Source organism: Vulpes lagopus, chromosome 17 (assembly GCF_018345385.1).
Source record: "Vulpes lagopus strain Blue_001 chromosome 17, ASM1834538v1, whole genome shotgun sequence".
Lineage (NCBI taxonomy): Eukaryota > Metazoa > Chordata > Mammalia > Carnivora > Canidae > Vulpes > Vulpes lagopus.
In genome coordinates this window covers 25,369,911-25,385,234 of record NC_054840.1, presented here as the reverse complement: position 1 = coordinate 25,385,234, position 15,324 = coordinate 25,369,911, and the positions used below count along the sequence as shown (strand labels likewise).

General features: G+C 42.0%; 1 protein-coding gene across 1 annotated transcript in view; it reads left to right on the top strand.

The window, feature by feature from the left end:
• YEATS2 (YEATS domain containing 2) overlaps positions 1–15,324 on the top strand; it is a 120,566-nt gene that overhangs the window by 102,432 nt on the left and 2,810 nt on the right. The window contains exons 22-30 of the mRNA XM_041731650.1: positions 2,303–2,431; positions 3,145–3,243; positions 7,424–7,526; positions 8,417–8,490; positions 10,243–10,322; positions 10,979–11,180; positions 12,862–13,088; positions 13,911–13,985; positions 14,747–14,820. Coding sequence (XP_041587584.1) covers positions 2,303–2,431; positions 3,145–3,243; positions 7,424–7,526; positions 8,417–8,490; positions 10,243–10,322; positions 10,979–11,180; positions 12,862–13,088; positions 13,911–13,985; positions 14,747–14,820 — 1,063 coding nt within the window. The remainder of the gene's footprint in view (positions 1–2,302; positions 2,432–3,144; positions 3,244–7,423; positions 7,527–8,416; positions 8,491–10,242; positions 10,323–10,978; positions 11,181–12,861; positions 13,089–13,910; positions 13,986–14,746; positions 14,821–15,324) is intronic.

Below are 15,324 nucleotides of genomic sequence, written 5' to 3'. Positions count from 1 at the left end.
TTCCTCGGTCTTAGATAACACCCAGTGCTCATCACATCACCCAGTTACCCCAACCCCCCACCCCCTTTCCTCCAGGGAACTATGACTAAGGAATGGTTTGTCTTATGTCTTATGGTTTGTCTCCCTCTCTGATTTCATCTTGTTTTATTTTTCCCTCCCTTCCCTTATGATCCTCTGTTTTGTTTCTTAAATTCCACATGAGTGAAATCATAGGACAGTTGTCTTTCTCTGATTGACTTATTTTGCTTAACATTATGTTCTCTAGTTCCATCAGGTATAAGTGCTTTAAAATGCCTGTATCTACCCTAATAGCACATCAGTATGTACCATCAAAATTAATACATACAATGTACACATTCTTTAAAAATTAATTACTAAGATAAATATTAAAGGAGTCAAAAGGGTTCAAAGTGGATGCTGCTGGGGAGTTAGTTACATGAGGACAGGGAAGTGGAGGAAAGGATGGCTATATTTAATTTAGAGCCTCTTTAGCACTTTTTACTTTTCAACTGATAAGCATATAATATTTTGATAAAAATAAGAATTTTCAAAAGGAAAAACCAGGTCATTGTTCTGAGGACACATCTCACTAAGAACTTACTACCTGACTGATTTGACACTCCTCTATTCCAAAGAAAGATTTTTAAGGCTTTATTTCAGAAAGTATTTAAGAGAATTCCTTTCTTTTTACTCTTACCTGCTGCTTTCCAGTGCTTTAAGGTATCTTTAGCCTCAAATACTGTTGTTTTTGCTTTTGTTTTTTAGAGAGATGGAGAGAGAGCATGTGTGCTCAAGAGAGTGCAGGAGGTGGGGGTGCAGAGAGGGAAGGAGAGAGAATCTCAGGCTGACTCATGCTGAGTTCAGAGCCTGGTGCAGGGCTCGCTGAGATCACAATCTGAGCCAAAATCAAGAGTTGGATGGATGCTTAACTGACTGAACTACCCAGGCACTTCTCAAATGCTGTTTTTAAGTAGTTGTTATATGACAGCATGTGTTTGTGTTGTGTTTTCTGTGTGTCTTGTAATAAAAGCCCTTTGTTGATTTTTCTCTGAATGCCTCCCGTAGTTGTGTAAGGGAAATAGGAGTATGGAAGTTATCCCTAAAGGAAAGTAGAAGAGGATGACCCTTTCTAAAATGATAGGTGGAGAAGCATCTAGGTGACTCAGTGGTTGAGCCTCTGCCTTTGGCTCAGGGTGTGATCCTGGGGTCCCAGGATCGAGTCCCACGTCGGGCTCCCTGCAGGGAGTCTGCTTTCTCCCTCTGCCTATGTCTCTGCTTCTCTCTTATGTCTCTCATGAATAAATAAATAAAATCTTAAAAAAAAAAAAAAAAAAGATGATAGGTGGAGGGGCACCTGACTGGCCCAGTCAGTAGAGCCTGGCACTCTTGATCTTTGGGTCATGAATTTGAGCCCCACATTGTGGGTAGAGTTTTACTTAAAAAAAAAATCATAAGTGGAGAATGATGTTTGGAAAATAAGAGCTGCACAGAGGTAGGAAATTAGAAGGCATGGCAAGTACACACATTTCAAAGTATTTGATATATAGGGATGATGTGAAGAAGACACAGATAAACTGGGACTGGATTATAAAATGGACTCTGAATACTTTGAAACTAATTTTGGAAATGTTCTATAGGCAGCCAGGAGCCAGAGAAGGTTTTTAGCTAGGAAAAAGACTGTTCTCCAAATCAGAATATAAAATTTTATATCGGGGATCCGTAGGTGGCTCAGTGGTTTAGCACCTGCCTTTGGCCCAGGGCGTGATCCTGGGGTTCCAGGATCAAGTCCCACATCGGGCTCCCTGCATAGAGCCTGCTTCTCCCCCTGCCTGTGTCTCTGCCTCTTCATGTCTCTCATGAATAAAAATATTTAAAAAAAGATCATCTGAAAAAAAAAATTTTATATCCAGTTTGTACCTATCACAGCTATATACAAAGCAAAGAAACTGTTATAGGGAACAAACATGAAAAAGAACTATCATAAAATGTTATTACTGTCATCTCCACAGTTGGACTTTGGATGACCTTTTCTCTCTTTTTCTTTATCTTTTTCTTTATTCTGCTTTTCCAAAAATTTCTGTATTACTTTATAATTGCGGGCAAAAATAAATCCTCACTGTCACATCATTGTTTCATTGTGAAGTCAGCCACATCCCTTGCCTCATGCTTCTAGCTCTTTGTTTATTGAAGGGGTAAATGTCCTAAGAACTTCTACCTGTGAGACAGTGTGACTGCTGAAGAGGGCAGGACTTTCAGGAAGCATCTGATCTTCAGCTTGGCCTTATCTTTCAACTTATTTTAGGATTGCTAAAGATTCACTCCAGTCAATCCAATCCCCAGCAGGCTGTCCTGACGATTCCCAGCCAGCTCAAGCCTCTCAGTGTAAATACATCCGGAGGTGTACAGACTATACTGATGCCTGTGAATAAAGGTAAGTCCTCACCATGGGTTGTGGCGGCCTCCAGGTCTGTGTGGGTGGCCACCCCTCCCGTGTAACCTGCCGAGTAGCCATCAGTTCTCCTTGGCATTTTGAACTCTGGAGCACCAACTCTCACACTGAAAGTGAACCCCAGATGATCCATTGGTTTCCAAATAGCTCCCCATTTCTTGAGTAGAGGGGAGAACATTTTTAAGCATCTATGAGACTTCCAGGCTAATTGGATTTTTATTTTCATAGTGACAAGCCCCCATTTCATAGTTGAAGATAATAGCTCAGTTACCCTGGTACTGTCAGTAAATCAGCCTACCTTGTCAGATCACTATATTAAATACGGGCCTTTTATTTTAAAGAATTTATTTATTTATGTATTTGAGAGAGAACACAAAGTGGGGTGAGGGACAGAGAGAGAAGCAGACTCTCCACTGTGCAGGGAGTCTAATGTGGGGCTGGATCCCAGGACCCTGATATCATGACCTGAGTCGAAGGCAGATGCCTCACCGACTAAGCCACTCAGGCTCCCAAATAAGGACCTTTTTAATGTTGTATTGAAATTGTTTTAGCGCTGTTTGTCTAAAATGAGGCCGTTACCTGGGAGTTAGATATCGTCATTAAAATAATTTCTATATTTCTTACATTCTTTCCCTCTTTTTTGTTCTTTTTGGCGTTTTTTTTTGTTTGTTTGTTTGTTTGTTTTTGCCTATTAGTGGTTCAGTCATTTTCTGCCAACAAATCACCTGCCATTCTGCCTGTAGCTGCCCCAACTCCAGTTATCCCCAGCTCTGCTCCTGCAGCTGTTACAAAAGGTGGGTAGTTTCTTATGGTATTTTTGCTTGGAAGTTTTATATAAGATATTACTGTAATCTGGGTGCCCTGAATTTCAGCCTCTGTGAATCAGTCACTTCAGAAATCCTTACCAAGTGTTCATAAAGTAGACCTGACACTGAGGGAAACACAGATGTATAAAGCATTGTTTCTGTCTTCTGAGAACTTATAATCAGGTTGAAGAGAGTTGTAGTAGACAGCAAGCAGTGATTGATAAATGCAGGATAAGTGATCTGAAAAATGAATGTTGAAATATTTCAGTCTAGGGTATCTGGTCAGGGTTGGTGAGGGCATAGTGGGGTGAAGGACTTTATGGAATGTGGATTATAACCTGGACTTGAGGAGAGTGAAGCATTTTGAGGGAACAGTAGAGACAGAGACTCAGAGGGCTTGTTTGGGGAAGTAAACCAATTAGGGGGACTCATCCAGGCTGTATAGTTGTGGTAAAGGAGCTTTAGGTAGGGCCAGGTTTTGGCAGGCTGGCAAGGGGGATATTTCTGACTACTGTGAAGATTGAAATGGTGTTGTGGGTTAGAGCAGCACTTTTGATACCTGTAACATCTTATAATAATGATAGCTACCATGTGGTAAGAGCTTCAAGTGTACCAGGCACCAAGCTAGCTGCTTTATATATAGCTTTATATATATCACTAATTACCATAGTACTTCAGGATAGCTATTATGCCCATTTTGCAGATGAGGAAACTGAAGTTTGGAGATATTAAAGTATCTACTTCCCAAGTCAAAAAGCACAGTCAGAATTTGAAGTACGTTTTTTGCTTTTTAGGCATGCCAGATCTTTCACATTAATCTTGAGAAGAGGTGGATTTGTAACTTACAGTGTGACCAACTAAAATGGGGTTTTCAGATTACAGTCCCCTGCCTGTCTTTACATAAAATTTATTGGTACTCAGCCATTCCCATTTATTTACATATTATTTGTGGATGCTTTACCACATAAGACTGCAACTGATAAGTTGCAGTCGAGATCATATGACCCACAGAGCCTAAAATATTTACTGATTGGTCTCTTGTAGGAAAAGTTTGCCAACCTCTGATCAAAAGATAGCTGATAAAAGAATTGGTATCAGTCTGGACCAGCATTTCTCCTCAATAGTAGTTAATGTTTTATAGGCCTTCCTCATGCAGATTCTGATGCTGTTAATTTTAGGCTGGGGTCAGAGCATCTCTATTTTTATTTTCATTGTGATAAAATTTTGTGTATTGAAATGCAAAGATACTAAGCATACTGTTTGATGAGTTTTGTTATGAACCCATGTAACCCATTTTCCATTGAAGATACAGAAATTTTCATCACCTTGTGCCCCTTCCAGTCAGTTCCCAGCCCCCATAGGCAGCCACTGTTCTGATTTCCCTTATGATAGATCAGTTGTGTCTACTTTTTGACTTCATATGAGTGGAAGCACATGCATTCTTTTATGTCTGGCTTTATTCACCATAATGTTTTTGATATTTCTACATATTGTACCTAAATAGTATTCCACATTGTAGGAATATACCATAATTTATCATTTCTCCTGTTGGGGGACATTAGGGTTGTTTCCAGTTTGGAGTCATATGTACAAGTCTTTGAGAGCATGTGTTTTCATTTCTCTAGTAGAATAGCTTTGTCAACCTGGAAAGGCTAATTATATAATTCTGTAGTTTTTTGAGGGCCAGATTAATGTGAGTATACTTGTGCCTATAGAATTGAAGTATATGAACTTTTTCTGATGCCTTCCTTCTGTTTCTTGAAGTCTTGGTATCACTAGGGGTTGGGGGAATATGTATTTACTAACAGTGAAATTAGCAAGGTTATTCAATACAAATCAATTTATACATAAAAATTTAATTTTTATATAGAAATTAAGTGCTAACCTACTAAACAGTTCTGAAAGAAATTGAAAAGACCTAAATAAATGGAAGGATGTACTATTATAAATATAGTAAGTTATAAGTACATTGACCCTTGAACAACACAGGTTTGAACTGTGCAGGACCACTTACAGATTTTTTTCAATACAGTACTGTAATTGCAATCACTCCTCTTTATGATTCTCTTAATATTTTCTTTTCTCTAACTTATTGTTTCAATATGGAATATAATACATATAACATAGAAAGTATATGTTAACCATTTATTTTATCAGTAAAGCTTCTTTCTAGTCAGTAATATGTTATTAATAGTTAAGTTTTTGGGGAATCAAAAGTTTTGCATGGGTTTTTTGACTGCACAGCGATTTGGTGCCTCTAACCCTCAGAGTTGTTCAAGGCCCAACTGTAATTTATTATAAATATGGTAAAAATTATATTAATTTACTGAAAGACCTGATGTGTTATGTATGAGCTCTTCCTCTCAGAAAATTACATACAAAATGAATATAGTGCCAGCCAAAATGCCTACAGTGTTATGTGTATGTGTGGAAATGGACAAGCTGAGTCTAAAATGTGTGTGGAAATGCAAAGGCCCAGAAGAGCTGAGGCAGTTTTAAAGAACAAAAAGGTAGGGGATTTGGACCACAGATACACATACTATTAAAGCTACAGTGTTGAGATAGTGGTGTGTTCAAGAACAGACACAATAATGGAATAGAAGAGAGAGCCTCAAAATAGACTCATATGTTTATGGTCACTCGATTTATGACATTCAGTAGGGAAGGGATGTCCATTTCCATAAGTAGTGCTGGGTTAATTAGATACATCCATTTGGGAAAACAATGAACCTTACATCATAAACAAAAATTAGAGTTGGATTATGTCTATAATGTCTAAATGTGAAAGGTAAAACAGTGCAACTTTCTAGAAAAGAAGATGAGAATATCTTCATGACTTTGGGCAAAGGTATTTTAATAGCAAAAAATGTGAACAGACACTGCCCAGAAGAGGGTATCCTAGTAGCTCACAAAGATAGGAAAAGTTGTGAAAACTCATTAGTCATCAAGGAAATGCAGATTAAAGCCATAGTAGGATGCCATTAGATTCACCAAAATTTAAAACACCGGCTGTTATCAAGTTCTGGCAAGGATGTGAAGCAGCTGGAACTCGCACTGCAGATGGAACTATAAATTGATACAATCACTTTGGAGAGCAGTTTGGCATTTTCCGATAAACATACATCTGCCCTATGTTCCAGCAAATATACTTCCAGGAAATGCACACATAGGTTCATTCACCAAAAGACATACACAAGAATATCCATTGCATTATTTTTAATAGCTAAAAAGATGCTGGTGCAAAGGTTTTTATACAGTACAGTGAAATTCAGATGGCCTATATCTTGATTGGAGTGGTGTACATGAGTGTATATATGGGGAGTGGAACCATACACTTAATATTTGTGCATTTTATGCAAGTTATGCATCAGTGAAAAGGGGGAGGGATAGAGGAGTAGATCTCATTTATAGACCCTTGTTATATAAGAAAGTACTGAAGGATGTTAAGTATGGAAATGACACTAAAAAGATTTAGGAAAATTTTCTGGTGCTGATGTGCAAGGTGAGTTATAAGGGAAGCTGATGCAGAAGCAGAGAGTGTGTGGTCTTGGCTTTTTGATCAAAGAAAACTGGAAGTACATGTACCTGAGACATTGCTATCTTCCATCAGTAGATCTGGGGAGATTAATGCCTAATGGGTGTGGCTTGGCTGTTTCCAGGCACAGCAGATCTGATTTTTGCTTTCTGCCTTACATCTCAGAATAGTAAGATAATGCTGAAAGTTGATAAACTTAGCTGGAGAGATGATATCCAAAAGGATACTAGAACTTAGAACAGGCCACTATTGTATTTTAATGTGGCAGTTTGCACACACACACACACACACACACACACGAGTGTGTGTGAGTGAGGGGGCCCTCACCAAGCAGTGTGGCTGGCCCTTTAAGAAATATATACAAAAAAAAAGAAAGAAAGAAATATATACAAAGCCACTGTATTGCCTGGCCTTGTCCTGAGCCTAGAGGCGCTCTCCCTGAGTGCCAGGGTAACAGTTCTCCCTTGTCTGCTGGTCCTGTGATGATGGGCGCCATCTCAGTCCCCCACCCCTGCTGCAGCTGGGTTGGCATGCCCTCACTGAGTTTCAGTGGAAGAGCTTTTGTTTCTGCCTTCGCGTGTCCTTCCGTCATTGAAGGCTGACAGCTCTCTTCTTGTTGCTCTTCCCTTGTAGTAAAGACTGAACCAGAGACGCCTGGGCCAGGCTGCCCCTCTCAGGAGGCTCAGACAGCAGTGAAAACAGAAGAAAGTTCTGAGCTGGGAAACTATGTCATTAAGTAATTATTTCGATCCTTTCTAAGGGGGTTATGCTTTTGCTGTTTTACATGGTACTTTTTTAAAACCCATACCTGTGATGGCTGAGTAGAGTGTGTGTATGGAAGCAAGCCCCTTGGTTGGTGGAAACCCTCCGCTCGTGTTCAGTGAGCAGGTGTTAACGCTGGATGCACAGCCCAGGGGTCTTCATGTAACACCTGAATATCACCAGTGGGCAGCATGACTTGGCACTTCCAATGCCTCACATGGTACAGATCTCCCTCCAGTGGAGCTTAAAAACATGTACTTTCTTTGCTGAATCTTTGGGCATCAAATTTCTCGTGGTGTAATTCTCAGATATGTCTACAGTTTACATCTGAGTATCCACACACCTGCCTAATCACAATTGCCTTTTCATGGGCCATACATACTCACTGCTTCTATAAATACTTCATGAGGTTTTCTAACTTCCAAGTTGGGAACCCACCTCTGACCCACTCCATGTATTTTGAAGTATGTCAGATTATTGGGGATAATGGAAACTCAGCCGCTTTGACACAATAGGTAACAACATGAACTGTAATAAACCTAAGAATAGGAATTTGCATATAGAAGTGTTCTGTTCTAGTGGCAATCAACTGCAAAAAGATATGTGACTATTTAATTTTAAACTATAGATAAAATGATATTTGCATAATTTGCCATTCCTGGAGTCTCATCTGGGTTATGTTTAGAAGGCAGTGGAAAAAAAGACATGCCCAATATAATTGGTTAAATTTTAATTCCCTTGGAAAGAGGGACTATATACATGAATTTGTGTGTGTGTGTGTGTGTGTGTGTGTGTGTGTGTGTGTGTGTGGCTAGAAACTGCTGTAATTATTACCTTAATATTCTTTTCATTTATCCTTCTCAGGATAGACCATTTAGAGACTATCCAGCAACTCTTAACAGCGGTGGTAAAGAAGATCCCCTTAATCACTGCAAAAAGTAAGACAATTACACTGAATATATGGATGCATTTTTTTAAAAAACTGTTTATTCATTTGAGAGGGAGGGGCAGACTCCCACTGAGCACAGAGCCCAATGCAGGGCTTGATCTCAGGACCCAGAAATCAAGACCTGAGCTGAAGGCAGACACTTAACCATCTGAGTCACCCAGGCACCCCTATATGGATGCATTTTTAAAGCTGTGAACTACTTGGGATATTGAGTCAACTTTAAGCCGTTGTGTTATAAATTAATACTAATGTGGTAGTTACCTTTGGAGGTTTTAGTTAGAACTATAGCTCATTTGCAAGATTTTCAAATTCACAATATCTTGGTCAACCAGTTGGTCTTTTACTGTTTTCATTGCATTTGATCTGTGGAAGGAATTTTTTACATTTATTGGTGTATGTAAATTGTAAACCTATTGCATATATAATTAAAACTGCATTAGTCTTTAATGTAAATTAATAAGGAAGGAAATTAGAATTTGCCTACAATGTGCCAGACTCTGCAGGCTGAGTATTTTTATAGTCTTTTGTGGGATAGGTAGTATCATCTCCCATTTTACAGATGACAAAAATGAGAATAAGCAAGATTAAGTAACTTGCTCAAGATCACTACCTATGATGAGGAAGGTTACTAACCTAGGTCTGTTTGAGTCCAAAACCATTAATGTTCTATCGTTCACTATCTCTCACTTGAAAGTTGAAATGCAGGATTATCAAGACTTCCTGCAGTGACGTCAGCTCTGTCATTATCCACTGTCAGCAAGACTGAAACACTTGCTTCTCAGCCTCCGTTGTTTTGACAGAACCAAACTGCCTTAGGGTGCAGATAGCCTGTTGATACTTAGGTGTATGCTCTTGAGCGACGACTACAAACATTTACCGGGAAGGGATGACGCACATTATCATATTCCATTCATGGGAGTATGAGAACGATAAGCCAAGTATAGACTACCCTGCTTGTTTTTTTCTGACAACAGAGAAATGATCTCTTTTTTCCTTGGTTGAAGTAGGGTCATTCTGAGGTAGTTCAAAGTAAACTTTCGGGGATGTTTTCCTAGCCCAGCAGAAAGAAATTTTAAAATCTCTGTATTGTATTGTTTAGATACAAATACAGAATATTAGAGCTGGAAGGCGAATCAGAAAACCATCTTCCCAACAGTCTAGTTTTATAGATCAGAGAACTGAAGCCCAAACAGGTGCTTTAGGTCACGCGGCACCACTTAGCAAGCTAATGGCAAGGCCAGGCCTAGGTCTCAGAGCTGCTACCTCTAGCGGGTGCCATTTGCACTACTTTTTTTAATAGGTAGGTGGTCTACTGCCACGAAACTTGCTCTGCCAAATAAGCTGATTTCCCAGAGGGGGTGTTATTTTGAATACACACTTCCCTTTTAAGGAGAAGCCCTCTGTGTGAAACCTCAAGTGAGCTTGTCCGGTAAGGAACATATGTCCAATAAACAGGTCTAAAGAAACTTTCAGACATACTTCGAGCAAATAAGATTTGATTTCAGGGACACCTGGGTGGCTCAGTGGTTGAGCGCCTGTCTTTGGCTCAGGGTGTGATCCCAGGGTCCTGGGATCGTGTCCCATATCGGGCTCCCTGCATGGAGCCTGCTTTTCCCTCTGCCTGTGTCTCTGCCTCTCTCTCTCTGTCTCATGAATAAATAAATAAAATCTTATTTTAAAAAAAGATTTGATTTCAGTCATAACAACTTTGTTCAGAGTTTGCTGGGTATGTTCATTCTAGATGAAGATGCCAGCTGTTTTTCTGCAAAGTCTGTGGAGCAGTATTATGGCTGGAACATTGGGAAAAGGAGAGCTGCTGAGGTAATCTCGTTTGTTCACGAGGCTGCCACTGAGCCTGAAAGACGGTAACCAGAACACACATGCATTCTGGCTACTTCCATAAACCTCATCTTACAGAGCAGTGATAAAATTTACAGCATATTTTATTAAATATTTAATGGTGGAATTTATTCCTCCATTTAAAATCTCATTCTTCAGACACAGGTAGCTAGCCTTTGAAAAGTCTGCTATTACATCCTGCACTGATAAAAAATTTCTAAACATCTTTTATGATTTTCATTCAATATATTAAAATGGAACGAAGTAGTTGTTGAGTACTCACAGTGTGGCAGCTACTGTGTCAGATGGTGGGGTTTTAGGAGAAAGTGGCAGGTCTGAAGGCATGCGGAGGAAGCTGTGAGAAGGTCAGCGTGATGGGTTTGCTGGGGAAAGGGATACTGGAGACCACAGGTTGAGACCAGCTGGAAAACCTTCTAGGCCAGACCTAGGAGTGTCAGTGTTACTTCATAAATACCAGGTAGAAGTTCCTTTACTTCTTTTTTACAGCTTTTTAAAAACACAGTGAGGTTTTTAATAAAAAAAATTCTGACAAGTTAGCATGGTAATTTACAGTTGGGTGATTTATTTGAACACACTGCTAAGTTGAAATTGATGATTTCAAAAAATTTTGTTTTAAGTGGCAAAGAGCAATGACAATGCGAAAAGTCTTACAAGAAATCCTGGAGAAGAATCCAAGATTCCACCACCTGACTCCTCTTAAAACCAAGCACATCGCTCACTGGTGTCGCTGCCACGGCTACACCCCACCCGACCCCGAGACTCTGAGGAGCGACAGCGACTCTATTGAGGATGTGTTGACGCAGATCGACAGTGAGCCAGGTACCCCCTCAGTGGGCGCCCTGAGCACCGTCGGCAGCCTTGGGAGGGGTTTGTGTGGCGCACGCTCCCATCTCTTCAGCTTCCACGGTTCTGGGACCACGTATGCCCCACAGGACTGGGAGACCAGGAGCCTTTGCTCACCTGTAGATGCATGTCTGCACTCCCCACCCCCACGGCCCGAGTACAGCCCTGCACAACTCTTTGTGCCTGGGTGTCTCCAGCATTGTGTTCCAACCTGTGGCATATAACAGGCGCACACTGTTTTTCAGTGGTCCCCCTCCTTGACATCATTTCTTCTTTCAAGGCTTTCCTAGTCTCCTCCTTTCCTCTAGGCAGAACTGACTTCTCCTTCCTTTGCGACTTTATAACCTCTCATAGACACGTCTACCCAATCTCCTTGAAGATGGAGGCATGGTCTCATCTTTACTTTATCCCCAGACCTAGCTAGGCAGTATGCAACCCAGCGTTGGAGACACAAATGAAAACTAATAATGTTGCCAATAAGATGAATTGCTTGATGGTGAAGAAACACAGTTGGGCTATATGGGGTAGGAGCAGGGCACGAAGGAGAGTATTTTGCATTTCACCTTAAAAAATAAGAAGGGTCATTTCCTCCTCCCAACCCTACGTTTGTAGAAAAGCAGAAGCCCCACCTCTCAGTGTGAGGGAGCCTGTTGCACAGGGAGAGTGTGTGGCAGTGGGGGGTCCTTAACGATAAGCACAAGTCCCATTTTCTCCATGAAGCTTTCTTGAGAGCCCTCGTGCAGGATGACCACTCTTTTCTCTGAAATCCAGCAGCACCCAATATTAGAACCTTGACAGTTTGTCAGAAATAAATACCTAAGTTCTTTGGAGGACAGAGGCCATGTCGGTTACCTCCGTGCCTCCTCGGTAGCCCGTGTGAAGCACAGTACCTCACACCCCCTAGCTTTCCGTTACTCTGACTGACTGGTTTGTAAGTGCCCAGTCAGTGACACAGAAGCCGGGAGCTTCTGTCACCAGCCTGCCTGCGTACCCTGGAGCCCATCTTGCACCTCGGGTGGACTTTGCTTCCTCGTCCGTAAACTGAAAAGGATGCACAGCATGATTCCCAGGTCCCCTACTGGTTCCGAAGGTCTAGTCTTCTGCTAGACTTTGTACAAATCAGCTTATTGAAGACCAGATGCACAGTTTGTTAACGGTGTTGATGTTACCAGTACTTGCCTCTGTATGACAGCTTCAAGCATGGCCGAGTTTTTGGTGGCAAAGTCAGAATTACATACTGTCTGTTTTGTCTTTTTTTTTTTTTTTTTTTATGATAGTCAGAGAGAGAGAGGCAGAGACACAGGCGGAGGGAGAAGCAGGCTCCATGCACCGGGAGCCTGATGTGGGATTCGATCCCGGGTCTCCAGGATCGCGCCCTGGGCCAAAGGCAGGCGCCAAACCGCTGCGCCACCCAGGGATCCCCTCTGTTTTGTCTTAGATTGCAGTTACATCACATATATATTAACATAAGATGCCTGTCTCCTGAATTACTAGTTCTCACAGTTACAGAGCCATAGAATTCTAGAGCTGGTAAGAGAGTTAGCTCCCTTGATACTTGTCCCTTCTCCTCTGGGTCTCAGACTGTTGGTCTTACAGAGATAGGCAGGCCTTTCCTTTGGCCAGCAAGCTGTCATAAGACCAATCGCCTCTCATTTAGAGTGCCCGTCGTCGTTCTCCTCTGCCGACAACCTCTGCCGGAAACTGGAGGACCTGCAGCAGTTTCAGAAAAGAGAGCCAGAGAATGAAGAGGAGGTGGACATACTCAACCTGCCAGAGCCGTTAAAGATCAACATCAAAAAGGAACAGGAAGAGAAACAGGAAGAAATGAAGTTCTACCTGCCACCAACCCTGGGGTCTGAATTCATTGGTGATATCACACAGAAGGTAGGGGGATGGCCTCTGGTGTTTCTTGGTCACAAGCCAGGTTTGAGATGCTGGTGCGTGGAGCGTCAGCCTTAGAAACAAACCTCAGTCCTTCCTGGTGAAGTAACGGTGTGAGTTTCTTCTGCCTCATGAGCTTGGAGTGTGCTCCCCGGGCATCTCCTTAGAACTGTTAATGTGAGAAGGTGCCTTGGTGGCCATGGAACTGAAGCAGGCAGCTAGAGAGAGACCATTTCCACTTTTCATCTTTGTTCTCGTTGGCCTCCGTGGAAGCGGCTCTCCTTTCCCATGAGGCGCATGTCCTGATATTGCCAAGTCACACCTGAGAGGGCGAGGTTCCCCTGACGTTATTAGAGCTCCCGGGTGCCCTGCCTGTGCTGGAGCTTGGACAGCTGCTTGGGACAGAAAGGCGGAAGGTGGTGTTCTTTCATTTACAGGAGAAAATGCAGAATGGGGCGAGTCACAGTTTCCAAGTGTATCTTCACCACCTTTTACAAACAGGGCCTGAAGTTAGATTCCATGCTTTCCGGCGTGTTGATCCCACTATCAGAATTCCTGCAAATCCTGACCATGTTCTTCATGAAGGAGATTTGGGGGTGAAAGCAGGATTGTAATAGCATATTTAACAGCCACTCAGAAACAAAGAAAGGATGATGTGTTCTTCCAGTTGTTATATTTTTTGTTACTTCCCCTGAGTTTTGTCCAGAATGCTTACAGAGTTATTCTTTCAATTGGACATCTCTTTGGGTATCTGAGAAGTGTGCTTGTTTGGAGAGAGGTGGTTTTAGTGTAGAAATAGGAACAAATGGCTTTCTTCTTTTCCAGATTGGGATCACCCTGCAGCCTGTGGCACTTTACAAGAACGTGTATGCATCGGTGGTGGAGGACATGATTTTAAAGGTGGGTGCCTGTTGGCAGCAAAGGGCCAAGCTCTGTCTCCATGGGCTGAAGCACTGAGGTGCCAGCTAGGCAGGATGGTCTGGGTCCCAGGCAATTTTGGGTAAGGGACAAGGGCAATGAAATGGAACAGAGATAATAAGTGTTAAGATTTTTTCATCTTATTCAGGCTTACTGTGTTTTTCCTTCTGATTTTTGAATGAACTAAATCGTGGGTCAACTGAATGTTAAAGCATTCACAAGAGTTTCTGTGCTGTTGGCACTCTAACAATACTTTCTAGGGCCTTTTAAAGCAGACTGAGATGAGAGTGCTCTCATTGCTTTAGGAGATGACATAAACAAGGCCTTGGGTTTTCTCCACTCTTCATAACAACAGAGAAACAGCCACAGCTGTCCCACCCCTGGGCGAGAGGCTCATAGACTAGCTTCCTTAGCCTGTCTGATCCTAGCTCCACAAGCTCCTTTCCTGGTAGGACTTCTCCCACAGCACAGATAACTCACAAATAGCCCTCAACCTGTTTTCCTTAAAAACGCCATCTGAATAATGAATGTTACCCCCGTTCATAATTTCTCAGAATTATGGCCACCATTTTTCTGACCTGATATTTTTTGTCTATAATTTGGACCTTTATTTTTTCCTTAAGGACTTATGATCTTTAGATACAATTGTTTCCAAAGTTTTATGTATGGGATGGGGTCAGATGTGTCTCTTCTCATAGCAGGCCCGTGGCCATCTTCGAGAGTAACCCCATCTTCTCTCGTAGGCCACGGAGCAGCTGGTGAATGACATCCTGAGGCAGGCTTTGGCAGTTGGATACCAGACAGCATCTCACAACAGGTACTAATACCTCCCTAGTCAGGGGTAGTAGGCTTAAAGATACTTCCTGACAGGTTAGACGCCCATGAAGGGGTCTTCCAGTTGGAGATGGAGGGGTCAGTGCTTGGGACATGGGGTCAGCTTGGTCATTTTGAGACTCATGGTTGTAAAAGCTCAGCTCTGCCCAGAGGTCTGTATGTTCCTAGTCACCCCTCCAGACACAGCATTCATTAGGACTGTTACGCTACAGGGTTGAACAAATACCAGCTCTTTGCATTAAAGATAATATTGTCCATGATGTATCAGATGTTGGGGTCAAACATTGCATATATTACTTGATTTGTTTTTCCTTGGAGAACTCTAAACCGCTTTGTAGAAGTCAGGAAACCAGGCTCTGAAAGTTCTGTTGCCTGGCTTTCCCAGCCTTTGTGTGATAGAACCTAGACACCCACTCCGACCTCATTAGCTCTAAAGCCCACCGGCTCACCTCTGCTTTGCTGCCTTCCCAATTATCACTGGTCGGGA